This window comes from Tursiops truncatus, chromosome 8, assembly GCF_011762595.2.
Source record: "Tursiops truncatus isolate mTurTru1 chromosome 8, mTurTru1.mat.Y, whole genome shotgun sequence".
NCBI classification, from domain to species: Eukaryota; Metazoa; Chordata; class Mammalia; order Artiodactyla; family Delphinidae; genus Tursiops; species Tursiops truncatus.
The window spans coordinates 74,205,052-74,220,603 of NC_047041.1; the positions used below are offsets into that span (position 1 = coordinate 74,205,052).

Sequence of the window (15,552 nt, forward strand, 5' to 3'; positions counted from 1 at the left end):
AATTTATTATAATTACATGTAAGTCTATTGCTTGACTTATGTATATTCACATTTCAAACACAATTCCAGAATGCATCAAGTAAGGAATTGCCTATAGTCTGAAATGACTTGACCAGAACTGATATATTCCTAGAGGTTTAAATAGAGAACAGATAGCAATGTATAGGAAAAAAAAGGTGATTTCCATTTCCACAGTTAACCATGACCTTCACCAAAACACTTGTCTCAAGGCCTATTTTCTCATCTGTAAAAGGTAATTCTTGGTTCTAAAACGTCAGTAGAAGGGGGGAAAAATAGAGTAACATGAAAATTAAGAAAGGTCAAGCCTTCTTTGGTTATGTCCTCCTTATTCTTAAATCATCCCATGCTTGCCCCAAACTCAAAGTCATGCCCTCCTTAGCACTCTCAAGGCCCTCAGCTCAGACCTCTACATCATCATCACTTATCCATTTTCCCTTGTTAGAGGGTAATTCTTCTTATCTCCCAATTATTGGGGAGGTGGCAGTTGATAAGGTCTCAGAAACCTAGAACCAATTCAGAGGAGCCTGTGAAGAGTGTGACCATTCGCTCTGCCTGAGGTTGAAGTTCTCAAGGCACTAAGACACACTTTGAGCAGGGCTCAATGGAAAATGGGTTAGTCTTGATAGCAGCTAAATTTTTAACACATTATGCCCGCACTGTATAATGTGACCCTTAAAAGTCCCTTAGGTGGCTACTGTTAGGCTTATAGAAACTTGACCAATGCCATCCAACTTTTAAGGAGCAGAGACTGAATTCGAATTCACGACCAACATGTTTGACTTTCCACCAACTGTATTAGAAATCGCGTTTGCGCCCCGGAAGCGGACCCTTTCAGCTGCGAAGTTAATACCCACGCGCAGGACTCGGGAGGGAGGGGGCTGCTAGAACCTTGGAGACCTGGCTACGCGCGGGCCTTAAGGGGGTGAGGTCGCCTTAAGGAAGGAGGGGTTTTTCTCACCCGACAAAAAATAACTCCTCAACTGGAAAGGGGTTCTTTTCGAGTGCCGCCCATGCTAGGTGGAGGGCTAGGCAGATGGAAGAGGACCAGGCCAACTGGCTGAGGACGCGGCTGGCACCGGAGGATAGTTCAGAGAGAGGGGAGGCGGCAGCCCGGGAGAACCGGGAGAACCAGGAGCCCGAGACGAGGGCCAACCCAGTGGGATGGGACCAGCAAGGCCTGTTGAGAAGGGAGCTGCCAGGCCGAGAGGCCCGGGGGACAGCGGGCCCCAAAGCGGGACAGGAGGCGGCGGAGCCGGGGCCGAGTGAGTCAGAGGGCGGGAGCGAAGAGGGGCGGGCTGGCCTGGAGCCCGGCGGGCCGGGGGGCGGGGAGACAGAGGCCCAGGTGGAGGACTTGGGGAGGAGTAGAGAGAGGCGGGGAGAGAGCGCCCAGGCGGACTCAAAAGAAGAGCGGCCAGGGAGCCAGAGGAGACAGGGCTCGTGGGAGCCGGGAGACCAGCAGACCGGCACGTTCCGGGAAACGTACCGGGAGAGGTCCCAGGAGCGCTACAGGGAGAGGGCGGTGAAGCCGAGGGTCAAGGGCCAGGTCGACTGGAGGTACCGGCTGGAGAAGAAGCCCAGCTGGCTGAAGCCCCCGACGCTGGTGGAACCCGAGGAGAATGAGGTTTATAAAGAGGATCTCTTGATCCCGGCGCAAGTGCGGCGGCCCGTGGTCAGATTCAGTCTCCAGGCCAGATCTCGCCTCCAGTCGCGGCGGTCGGCAGTCTGCTACCCCTCGAGCAGTGTCATCAACGAGCTGATGAAGATGGGCGACCCGAATGTCCTGGAAATGGTGCAGGAGGAAGGTAGGAGCCGGCGGGGTGGCTGGGGGGGAGGGTCGGGCTCCGTGAGTGGACCGCGCCCGTCTAGGCGCGGGGACCCTGGGGGACGTTGGCGGCCCTGCGGCCCGGATCCCGGGGATGTTCGCGTAGCGGCTTGCCCTGCGCGAGACAGGGACTGCAGGCGAACACTCCCTGCCCGGGCCGGGGATTTTTTCGGGCTGCTCCCGCGAGGCCAGCACCTGTGCAGAGCCACCCGTGCGGTTCCGAGACCGCCCTCCTTGCTCCTCTGGACGCCGCGGGGCGGTCGCACAGTGCAGGGAGGCGAGGCGAGCACGCCGGGCGAGTGAACTGAGGTGCTCGGGCCTCTGAACCCAGGCGGAGGAAAGAAGGAGTCTCTCACCGAGAGAGCCTAAGCTTAGGGCGCATGACAGCAGTTCCCTGTGTGGGGAGCTGGCCCTCGAGTCTTGTTGCCCCTTTCTATTCGCCGATTACTGCTCAAGCTTTGAGATTATCGTTAATTATGGAAAGGCAGACCGAACTCTAAGGTCCATCAGTTTGAGATTCTTATGCACTTGGGGAGGATGCTGTTTTACGAGCTTTCATTGAATCTTTAGTTCCGTTGAAAAATGTTTGCCCATTGTTTGCTTCGGGGTTTCCGTCTCCCAGTACCCGTGATACTTGGACTTTCTTCCTGAGCCATGCCTGAGGCCCCAGGAACCGGCAAGAAGCTAAACAGGTGTGGGTCCAGGGAAATACCAAGCCCTCTGGGACAGGACGGAACAGAGAGAAGGCCAACCCCTGGAAACTCCCGTGTGGTCACCCCGGACCTGTATTCTGTGGGTCTATTTTAGTACATGCATTTTCCTGAAAATGCATGTATTTTTCTGGGTCTATCTCCAGGGCCCTCAATGATACTCAGTTCTCTCAGTGACACTCTACTTTCATGTCTTGTTTAGTGTTAGATCTAAACATGGAAACAGTTTTTTTTAAGTGATGAATGATCTAAGAAGTCATAATATTTAGTCTTCAAAGACACCAAGAAATAAAGTGCGTTATTGCATCCTCCTCCCCTTTCTTAACAGCTTGAGATATACTTTATTTACATACAATTAAAGTCACCCATTTAAAACGTACAATTCAAATTTTGGTATATTTACAATTTTGTGATCACCATAATCTAATTTTAGAACATTCTCATCACCCCAAATAGAAACCTCTTAGCAGTCATTCCTCCTCCCCCCACCCCCCCTTCCCCTACCCTCAGCTCCAGGCAGCCTCTAGTCTATTTACTGTCTCTCTAGATTTGCCTATTCTGGACACTTCATGTAAACAGACTCATACAATATGTGGTCTTTGTAACTGGCTTCTTTCTCTTAGCATAGTGTTTTTGAAGTTCGTCCATGTTGTAACTTGTATCAGTGCATTATTCCTTTTTATTGCCAAATAATTTTCCATTCTATAGATATATCCACATTTTATCCATTCATCAATTGGTGCACATTTGGATTATTTCCACTTTCTTGGCTACTGTGAATAATGCTGCTATGAAGATTTATTGCAAGATTTTGTATGAAAATATGTTTCAATCTTTCTTGGGTATACACCTAGGAGTGGAATTGCTGAATCATATGGTAGCTCTATATAAAACATTTTGAGAAACTACCAAACTGTTTTCCAAGCGTCTGCATCACTTTTCATATTTTCGCCAGTAATATATAACAGTTCCAATTTCTCCACATCTTCACTAACATTTGTTATTGTCTGTCTTTTTTATTTATAGCAACCCTAGTGGTTGTGAAATGCTATCTCAACGTGGTTTTGACTTACTTTGTTTCGGTGACTAAATGTGTTAAGTAACTTTTTCAATGCTTATTGACCATTCATATATCTTCATTGGAGAAATGTCTTCAGATCCTTCGCCCATTTAAAAAATTGAGTTATTTGCCTTTTAATTATTGTGTTGTAAGTGTTCTTTATATATTCAGTTTATATGATTTGCAAATATTTTCTTCCATTTGGTGGGTTCTCTTTCCATGTTCTTGATGGTGTCACTTGAAGCAACTCCTCCTTTTTTAAACAAAAAATAATTTAAAGATAAAGGGAAATACAACTATTGAAAACTTTAAACTTTGACTAACGGCTCTGCTAAATAATGCAGTAAACTTGTTAGGGAAAATGATTGATGTTCAGTGTGCAAAAGAAGTCAAATGTCTTTTAGACAAATAAAATTAGAAGTCCTATTCTGTACTTATTCAGTGATTTACTCCTTTGCAGAGAATTATTTCCTATTGTAATTTCAGTAACCTGAAGCAATAGATTTTTTTTGCATTTGAAGCATTCAGTATTTACTTATAATCAGTCCTTCTGAAGTAAAGCTATGAGAAATATATTCTTCATTGAAGGAAGAGTGGAGGGAAAAAATGTGGGGTATGTAACTTTATACATATAATGAAGGAAAAAATATATCAATATTGCATTACAGAGATTGACCATTACTCTCTCTCAGATTTTAGAAGATCTAATTTAGCCTCAGGATAATTTTGCTTACTAGAATGTATACGTAAATCAGTGTTACTTCAGCTTGAGGTCATACTGAAGTATCAGTCCATCCCAGGAAGGTTTTAGAACTTTTCCTAAAGTAATTTCAGTTCCCCTTTTCTTGGCAAAGACTTTTGTAATTGATTTGTATTTCCTCTTGTTGTGATAAAAGCTTTGCCTCTGATTTGGGTGGAGGAAGGAGAAAAGGATATTAATGTGGAATACATGTATTTGATGGTTGGGTCTCACGAATGCATCCTGCCCAAATTCCTATAACCTGTTTTGTTCGTAGATCCAGAATCCAAATAGCAAAAGACAGTGGCATTGGTACGAGCAGAGCCTAAGGAGCAGGGTGGTCCAGCCCACTCAGATGACTCTTACTTTTCTAAATGTCTTTCAATATGTTGATTAATTTGCTGAGTTGGTTTTATTGCCCATTATTAGGATTTCTGTTACTTCTAGGGTTATATGAAAACTGCATTGCAATGAGGATATATTTTTTAACATTGACAGTCACGTGGATTTTTGGAAACCCAGTTCAAAATATATGTTTCTGGAGTTTAATGACACAGTTATGAAAACAGAAGTGTTGGTTGCAGAAGGCTGAACAGTACTGGGTTCCACAGCATGAATTTTTAAGAGCTACTTTTATTCCTATGTTTTAAAATATAAATGGATTTCTTAGAGTAAACTCCCCAATATAGGTAAACCTGGATCTGTGTGTTATGTAGTTCCTAAATCAACTTTGAAGAGTAAATATGAGAAAGTTAAACAATTGATTTACATGTGATAAAATTTCTTCCTGGAGAGAGAATGTTAACATTGTGTCTTTCAGACATAATAGATGTTTCTAGGATTTGTCATATTTTATCAGTTTATTTTCTTAACAGTTGAACATTTAAGCAATCAGTGATCTCCAATTAGCTGTTTTCCCACAATCTAATAATTTTTAAAATGAAATTATAAGGGCAATGTGTAATAGACCATTTAAATAGTTATGTAAAGAAACACTGCTAGTAAAATATCAATGTTGCTGAAATTGAACTATTGACTGGTTGACATTGTAAGGAAGTTCTGATTTGAAATATTCTTTCTTTGGATGATTTATGACACATTCAGCATTGGAAAAGAAAGTTTAAGGGTTTAACATTGGAAAAGGCAGTTTTAAAATTTAATATAAATTTGCTTGCATCTTTACATCTACATCAAGCATTGTATTTAACCAAACCACCTATCCTTTAGTAATATGAATATTTGATTGCATATATGTTATTTTGTGCTGCTGGAAGAAGTGTAAACTGAGAAGACCATTTGGTAAATGCAAGGGCTATTTTTGGGTTCTGGGTTTGTTGCAGTGTGTATTCTTAGTAATGTGCTTTCAGTGAAAACTCCAAGCTGTCTTTGGGCTGGCATAAATTTTAGCTCATATTTTATGATTCTCCATAGTGATTGATATTAAACCCTTGGTAGTTCTGGTTTCTAGCCCACAGGAAAAGTACAGTCAATTCTACTGACTTTAGAGGAAGTTGCAGGAATAATGAGAAGCCGATCTAGAGTTGTTGGCTTCAAATCTTGCCTCTTCAGATAAGCCTCTGTTTTGACAGAGGTTTGGAGATTATGCAGTTTCTTCATCTTTATACTCTGAGTGAGTGTGAAAGTGTATCTGAGTCTATGGCATGTGTGAACATCTGATTGCGTGTGTATGTGAGAGAGAGAGAGTGAGTTAGTGAGCACTATGTGTCAGAGGGAGCATGGTGTGTGAGGAAATACATCTATCTTCTTTAATCTTTCTGCTTTCAGAAAGGGATACGGTTTACAAAGTGTGCTCTACACGGCTCTCAGGGAGCTTGCAGTCTTGTGGAGGAAGGTATAATTGGGCTAGGTACCCACAAAGGGCTTAAGTTCAGGGTGGTATGGGGGCAGGGAAGAGGCTAACTGTGGGGCAGATGAGGAGGTTTCAGGCAAGGCTTGAAAGGAGGATGTCAAAACTGATATAAGGTGAAAAATAAGCAAGAATTAGACTAAAAAGATACTGTTGTTAGATCCAGGGCGAGGAAGCAGCAAGTTGAAAGGTGAAAGCATAAGAGAGAACTAGTACGGACAGGAGATAATCTGGAGGAACTGTATTGACCCCTTTCCACATTCTCAAATAAACGCATTGCATCAAGTTCTGATAGCAGTTTGAAAATATTTTTTAACTAGGTGTTTTATGTTAAATGCAGCAAAAATAATTAGAGGAAGGAGGGGTTAATGCTTCCAGTTTTTCTACTTTATTTTCTAAAATACAGAATTATAAAATACTCTATAACTCTAGCTTAAGGTGTGCATTTGTTTGTGCTTGGAACTATATTTAGCTCTATGCACAATAGTGACTGTTTTTGCCCTCAAGAAAATAAAAGCCTCCTTACATCAGTGTGCAAGTACAATACGTTGAGAGACAAAGCATGTATTTCTTAGAATCCTGTTCTTTATCAACTCATTATAAGAGTTTGCTAGATTGGTTTCCTTTTTATTGGAAAGTCCAATGAGAGGTGGTCAAGACATTATGGAATTTTGAGCTGTACATCTAGACAGTATTCATGGGTAAAACCCTTTGATGATGGTACTGTATAATATTTTGTATTTTTCAAATAATTTTTACTTATATTTTTAATCTTTTAGATGAGAAAACCTGTACTCAGAAAAGTTGTGATATGGCTGTAGCTACAGTTTGTTAGTTTTCAAGCTTTGCTAGCTATTAACTTTTTAATAGATCTTGCAACAAAAAACCTGAATACAAAAGATATTCTTTCATCTTTATTCTGACACTCTAAAACTCATCCCAAAGAATTTTAAACAGTTCTGAAAATTAATAAAAGAATAGAGTATATCCTAATAATAATAACAATATCAACAAGAATAACTAATATTCATTGATCACTTCTGTGGTAATGACTGCGTGAAGCAATTTACACACATATTTTTCATTTAATGCTTGCACATATCTTAGGAGATAGACATTAATGCCATTTATGTGATATTTGGTAACTCTGAATTTATGTCATATTCTTAAGTTGCAAGGAAGCTAGGAAATGTGTTTTTTCGTTTTTTGGTTTTTGTTCTTTTTTTGCTAGAGCTCTTTGCTGTACCATATAATTAGTATTTTGTTAGTAAAGAACAAGGAAGAGAAAGGATATTTGTGGGGAGCCAGCAGCATCTGCTGTGTTAATTGCCCACCATTAATAAGCTTCCCCATTTCATTAAATGAAATCTCGAATTGCTGAAGCCTAGGAGTCTTTAATCTTCTTTGTCTCTCCACCTGCACATCTGAAATTTGATAGCAGTTTGTTTCCAATTTTTACTCAAATATCTAAAACCATTTATGTGCCTTCATTTGCACTGTTCCAACTCCAGGCCAGACTGCCATCATCTCTTGTGATTCATTGCAGCAACCTCATAATTTGTTTCCTTTCTCCGTTCTTACTTTCTTTTAACCCATTCTCCAGTCAGCAACTAGTGCTTTTCATAAAATTTCAATGTAAATTCTATTTAAAAGCTTTTTTGTGGCTTACTATTTCTCTTAGGAAAAAATACAGGCATACAAGGCTCTCCACAAACTGTCTCCCACTCCATGCCTGTCCAACATCTTCTCAGGCCTCTCTGCCATTTACTTACTCATCTCTAGCTTGACCTTCGTTTCTTTCAACACCTAAAACTGTTCCTGTCTCATAGCCTTTATGTGTTCTTATATGACTTGTATCCTCTCAACTTTCACATCTCAGTATAAACATTACTCCCTCAGAGAGGTTTTCTCATGTCTAACTTGCACCCCTCCCTGTTTCTCTCTCCCTCTCTCTTTGCTCTTTTTGTCTTTTTTATAGCATTTATCACAATTTTTGACCTGTCTCCTCTACTGTACTGTAAATTTCTTAACAACAGAAAATCAATACATGTTAGCCATTATCACCACTGTCATTATCAATATTATACTGATGATCAATGTCAAGAGCTGTGAAAAGTCTGAGATTTTACCGCACATGGAAGTTAACCAAGTAACCTGTTACAATTTCATGGTTACTGGTAGAAGATATGAGACACCTGGATCAGAGACAAAGGACGGTTTCCTATTCACAGCATTAACAATAGGGTGAGTAGCAGCGTGTTCCAGTTTCCTGAGCCCAAGTTGCCACAGATCAATGCAGAGAGGGCCTGCACATTCGGTGGGTGGTTTGCAGTACAGGAGAGCAATCTGAGCTTAGGGAGCTTGAGTCTTTTTTATTGGTCAGTAATTTGCCTTCCCTTTGCTCTGGAGGGAGACACTGATCCAGTCTTCCAAGACTGTAAGCAAATGTGTGCTTTGCTCCTGAAGGGGTCTCTATCACTATCTCAACAAAGATCCTTGAAAAGATAATCCAGAACAAAGGGCAGTCCGTGTCGCATTTGCAAGATGTGCAGAAACTTGAAAGACCCAAGGAGAATTGTATCCCAACAACATCTACCCTTAACTGTTCATCCCTAAGTAACATACTTTGGTTTTGCATAGCTAACTTTATATAACTGAAATATTACTAAATATTTCTGCCTTTTTTGCTGAACTATTTTTGGGAGATTTATCTATGTTTTTGCATGTAATTAAAATTAATTCACTTTTGTTGCTAACTATAAAACGTGGTATGATTATACCACATTGTATTGATCCATTTTACTATTTCTGGATATTTGAGGTGATGTTGATTTTCTAGTTAACCCCAATAATACTGTTATGAACATTCTTGTACATTCCCATAGTGCATGTATTTCTACTGAGTTTATACCTAAGATAGCATTTTTAAACTTTTTGATCTCAGAACCCCTTTATACTCTTAACAATCATTAGAAACTTCAAAGAACTTTTGTGTATGTGAGTTAAGTTTATTGGTATTTACCAAGGATATCCACTTTTCCACTTCTATTCGACATAGTACTGGAAGTTCTACCCAGAACAGTTAGGCAAGAAAAAGGAATAAAAGACATCCAAATTGGAAAGGAAGAATTAAAATTGCCTCTGTTCACAGATGATATGATCTTTTGTGTAGCAAACCCTAAAAATTCTATAGAAAACCTGTTAGAACTATAAATGCAGTCAACATTTATAAAGTATCATAATATGAAGTCAACACACAAAAATCAGCTGCATTTTTGTATATAAACAATGAACAATCTCAAAAGGAAATTAAGAAAAATTTTTTACATTAGTATCAAAAAGAATTAGATACTTAAGAATAAATTAACCAAGAATGTGATGACTTGTACAAATAAGACTACAAAACATTGCTGAGAGAAATTTTAAAAGTCATAAATACATGCAAACACATCTCTTGTTCATGGATTAGAAGACTTAATATTGTTGAGATGTCAATACCACCAAAGTGATTTATAGATTCAGTGCTATCCCTATCAAAATTTTAATTATGTTTTTTTGTAGAAATTGGAAAATCCATCCTAAAATTCAAATGGACTCTCAAGGGACCCCAAATAGCCAATCAATCTTGAAAAAGAACAAAGCTGAATGACTCACTGATTTCAAAATTAACTACAAAGCTACAGTTATCAAAATTGTATGGTACTGGCATAAAGACAGATATATAGACCAATGGACTAGAATAGAGAGCCCAGAAATAAACTCTTGCATGTATATGGTCAAATTATTTTTTACAAGGATGACAAGGCCATTAAATGGGGAAAGATCAGTCTTTTCAATAAATGATGCTGGGAAATTTGGATATCCATGTGCAGAAAAGTGAAGTTGGGTCCTTACCTAACACCATATACAAAAATTAACTCAGAATGGATCAAAGACCTAAATGTAAGACATAAAACTATAAAACTCTTAGAAGAACACATAGGACAAAATTTCATGACATTGGATTTAACAGTGGTTTCTTGGATATGACACCAAAGGCACAGGCAAGAAAAGAAAAATAGACAAATTGACCTCACAAATATGAAAAAAAATTGTGCCTCAAAAGACACTGCAAGTAAAGTAAAAAGGCAAACCACAGAATGGGATAAAATGTGAGCAAATCATATATCTGATCCAGTTAGAGAACTCCTAAAACTCAACGATAAAAAACCAAACAACTTGATTTAAAAATGGGCAAAGGACTTGAATAGGCATTTCTATAAAGAAGATATAAAAATGGCCAAGAAGAACATGAAAAGATACTCAACATCATAATCATTAGGGGAATGCAAATCAAAACTACAAAGAGGTACCACCTCAAATCCACTAGGATGCCTACTATCAAAAAGAAAAAAATACAAAAGTTGGAGAGGATGTGGAGTAATTGGAAACCTGGTGCACTCTTGGTGGAAATGTAAAATGGTACAGTATGGTGATTCCTTAAAAAATTAAAAAAAGAATTACCATATGATCTAGCAATTCCACCTTGTGTATATACCCAAAAGAATTGAAAGCAGGATCTTGGAGATATTTGTACACCCATGTAGATAGCAGCATTATTCACAGCAGCTAAATGTGGAAGCAACAGAAATGTCCATCAGTGGATGAATGGGTAAGCAAAATGTGGCATACATATACAATGGAATATTATTCAGCCTTAAAAGGCAGGAAATTCTGACATATGCTATAGCATTGATGAAACTTGAGGACATGCTATGTGAAATAACCACTCACACAATGAAAAATACTACACGATTCCACTTACATGTGGTACTTAGAGTAGTCAAAATCATAGAGACAGAAAGTAGAATGGTGGTTGCCTGGGGCTGGGAAAGGGGAGAATGAGGAGTTGGTAATGGGTATAGTGTTTCAGTTTTACAGGATGAAAAGAGTTCTGAGATGGATGTTGGTGATGGTTGCTCAATATTATGAATGAATTTAATACTGTTGAACTGTATGCTTGTTAATGGTTAATATGGTAAATTTCATATTATGTGTGTTTTATCACAATAAACAAAATTGGGAAAGAAAAGAAACTATACAAATGGTAGGTTTATATTTTCTGTATTTTCAGAATATATACTAACACTTCCTAAAATTACAGTTACTGTGGATGACTCTTAAGTGGTAGCAATATTTTATTCCATTCCCATTGTGATTTTCTCCCCCAAGTTTTTGACTTGTGAAATATTTCTCAGTGTTTTGCAAATTGGAGTCCCTAGAGAATAAGAATCAGAATTCTATATTTAACAGTTTTTAGCATCAGAAACTTATTTGAAGATGTATTTCAGTCCAAATGACTCAGCACATAACTATCATGAAGATATCTGTGTCAGGAAAGTAATTTGGCCTATTTAAAACTGGTAGTCCTCTGTTAGTACTTCACTTGTAACCAGTGTGGTTCAGTTCCAGGAAAACACACTGATAGAATAATAAATCTCACATGGTGGGAACAAAGAGATAGGGATGGACATCCCTACTGAATGTTTTCCTCTCAGCAGTTGTGTGGCTATGGAATTACAACTGTATTCATCAGAGTTAAGTTTATTTCTTAGTGGGTGAGATTATAACCTACACATTAGTATTTGATGATTTTCCTCTATATTATAGACAGTTTTTGGTGCTGAATTCTTTTGAGTTTGTTTTGAACAACTTAGCTCCAGGAAGATCTTGGATGTTTTCTTCCAACATTATTTTCTTTTGACTTCTTTTGTTTAAATTTTGAATTCCTATTTTCTCCTTATGCAGACTTTTAACATACTGTGATTGGTTGGCCATTTTAACATGATTTTGTTGTTGTTGTTGTTTAATTTAGAGAGAAGAGCCAGTAGAGGAGAACGCTTTTTTGAAGTAAGTGAGGTAAGGTAAATATATGTGTTAGCCTCCTATAAGTCAGAACAAAAAATTGAGCCAAGGTTAGAAATGCACTTCATATGAATACTTAGGTCTTTGTACTCCAGTTATTTACTCATACTACATTCTTAATGTTTTGTCCTCCAACCTGTTCATTTTTAAGTAAGTAAAGCAAGTTCCATGTTTCATGCAGATTTAATACTGAATCTTTCTGGATGTTATAAGGGAGCAACCATAAGTTTGGATTTGTTTTGAGGCTTTCTGTGATATAAACTCAGAAATGCTGAGACTTGATATGCAAGATAATAGTATTTGGCTTAATACTTTGCTTGACTATAATGCAGGTATAATATTTGATAGCTTTTTTTGTTAAAGTTATTAGTAGTATGTGATTAGTGCATTTTTACTGAGGTATAATTGACATATAATATATTAATTTCAAGTATACAACATAATGATTCATATCTGTATACACTGTGAAATATCACCACAGTAAGTCTAATTACCATCCATCATCATACAAAGTCACAGATTTGTTTTTCTTGTGATGACAGCTTTTTTTGTAAACAGCTTCAGTGAAGGCTCCTATATTTTTATAAAGTCTTTATTGAATTTGTTACAATATTGCTTCTGTTTTATGGTTTGGTTTTTTGGCCCCGAGGCATGTGGGATCTTAGCTTCCCCCCAGGGATCGAACCCGCACCCCCTGCATTGGAAGGTGAAGTCTTAACCAATGGACCCCCAGGGAAGTCCCTTGTGATGATAGCTTTTAAGATTTATTCTCTTAGCAACTTTCAAATATGCAATACCATACTATTGACTATAGTCACTTTGCTATAAATTACATCCCCATGACTTATTTGTAACTGAAAGTTTGTACCTCTTGACACCTTTCACCCATTTTGCCTACCTCCAACCACCTCTCCTCTGGCAACCGCCTGTCTGTTCTCTGTAAGTTTTGTTCTATTTGCTCATTTGTTTTGTTTTTTAGACTCCACATACAAGTGAAATCATACAGTCTTTTGTCTTTCTCTGTCTGACTTATTTCACTTAATGTAATACCCTCAAGGTCCATTGATGGTAGCAATTGGCAAGATTTTATTCTTTTTTTATGACTAAGAAGTATTCCATTGCATATATATAATATATAGATATAGATATATATATACATCTTATTTATTAATCATCCATTCATTTATACTTAAGGTTGTTTCCACATTTTGGCTATTGTAAATAATGCTGCAGTGAACGTATGGGTGCATGTATCTTTTCAAATTAGTGTTTTCATATTCTTTGGATAAATAACCAGAGGTGGAATTGTCACATCCTGTGGTAGTTCCGTTTTTAATTTTTTGAAGAATCTCCATACTCTTTCCCGTAGTATCTGTACCAATTTATATTCCCATCCGCAGTGGACAGGGATTCCCTTTTCTTTACATCCTTGCCAACACTTGTTATTTCTTGTCTTTCTGATGATAGCCATTCTGACAAGTGTGAGGTCATATCTCATTGTGGTTTTCATTTGCATTTCTCTGATGATTAATGATGCCAGACGTCTTTTCATGTGCCTGTTGGCCATCTGTATTTCTTTGGAAAAATGTTTATTCAGATCCTCTGCTCATTTTTTAAAATTGTATTATTTATTTTTTTGCTGTTGAGTTGTATGAGTTCCTTATATATTTTGGATATTAACCTCTTATTAGTTATATGATTTGCAAATATTTTCTCACATTCAGTAAGCTGCATTTTCATTTTGTTAATGATTTCCTTTGATATGCAGAAACGTTTTAGTTTGTTGTAATCCTGCTTGTTTATTTTTGCTTTTATTGCATTTGCTTTTGGAGTCAGATCCAAAAATTATCTCTAAGACTGATGTCAAGGAGCTTACCGCCTATATTTTTTTTCTAGGGTTTTATGGTTTAAGGTCTTACATTTAATTCTTTAATCCATTTTGCGTTAATTTTTGTGTATGGTGTAAGATAGTGATCTAGTTACATTATTTTGCATGTGACTGTCCAGTGTCCCCAGCGGCCCTTATTGAAGGAGACGCTATCCGCTCCACATTGTATTTTCTTGGCTCCTTTGTCATAAATTAATTGACCATATACGTGGGTTTATTTTTGGGCTCTCTGTTCTGTTCTATTCATCTATGTTTCTGTATTTATACCAATACCATTATGTTTTGATTACTATATCTTTATAATATAGTTTGAAATCAGGAAGCATGATGCCTCCAGATTTGGTCTTCTTTCTCAAGATTGGTTTGGTTATTGAGGGTCTTTTGTGGTTCCAGACAAATTTTAGGATTGTTTGTTCAGTTCTTTGAAAAATGCCATTGGAATTATGATGGATTGAATTAATCTGTAGATTGCTTTGGGTAATATGGACATTTTAACAATATTAATCTTCCAATCCATGAACATGAATATCTTTCTATTGTTTTGTATTCTCTTCAGTTTCTTTCATCAGTGTGTTACAGGTCTTTCACCTCCTTGGTTAAATTTATTCCTAAGTATTTTATTCTTTTTGATGCAATTGTAAATGGGATTACTTTCTTAATTTCTCTTTATGAGAACTCATTGTTAGTGTATAGAAATGCAACTAATATTTGTGTACTGATTTTTTTTAACATCTTTATTGGAGTATAATGGCTTTACAATGGTGTGTTAGTTTCTGCTTTATAACAAAGTGAATCAGCTCTCTATATACATATATCCCCATATCTCTTCCCTCTTGCATCTCCCTCCCTCCCACCCTCCCTATCCCATCCCTCTAGGTGGTCACAAAGCACCGAGCTGATCTCCCTGTGTTATGTGGCTGCTTCCCACTAGCTATCGATTTTACATTTGGTAGTGTATATATGTCCATGCCTCTCTCTCACTTTGTCCCAGCTTACCCTTCCCCCTCCCCATGTCCTCAAGTCCATTCTCTAGTAGGTCTGTGTCTTTATTCCCGTCCTGCCCCTAGGTTCTTCATAACCATTTTTTTTTATGTTCCATGTATATGTGTTAGCATATGGTATTTGTTTTTTTCTTTCTGACTTACTTCACTCTGTATGACAGACTCTAGGTCCATCCACCTCACTACAAATAACTCAATTTTGTTTCTTTTTATGGCTGAGTAATATTCCATTGTGTATATGTGCCACATCTTCTTTATCCATTCATCTGTCGATGGACATTTAGGTTGCTTCCATGCCCTGGCTATTGTAAATAGAGCTGCAGTGAACATTGTGGTACATGAGTCATGTGTATTGATTTTATACCCTGCAACTTTACTAAATTTAATAATTAGTTCTAACAGTTTTTTGGTGGAGTCTTCAGGGTTTTGGTTATATAAACTCATGTCATCTGTGAATAGTGACAGTTTTACTTTTCCTTTCCAATTTGTAGGCCTTTTATTTATTTTTCTTGCCTAATTGATCTGGCTAGGACTTCCCCA

General features: G+C 38.0%; 1 protein-coding gene across 8 annotated transcripts in view; it reads left to right on the forward strand.

The window, feature by feature from the left end:
- Window positions 1-1,039: 1,039 nt before the first annotated feature.
- Window positions 1,040-15,552, forward strand: part of ANO5 (anoctamin 5) — a 98,408-nt gene continuing 83,895 nt past the window's right edge. For 4 of the 8 annotated variants that reach the window (XM_073808693.1, XM_033862637.2, XM_073808694.1 and 1 more), the window contains exons 1-2: window positions 1,040-1,823; window positions 12,074-12,117. In XM_073808693.1, the coding sequence (XP_073664794.1) occupies window positions 1,055-1,823; window positions 12,074-12,117 (813 nt within the window). In that variant the 5' untranslated portion in view covers window positions 1,040-1,054. The remainder of the gene's footprint in view (window positions 1,824-12,073; window positions 12,118-15,552) is intronic. The other 4 variants (XM_073808695.1, XM_033862639.2, XM_073808697.1 and 1 more) reach the window with 1 other exon arrangement.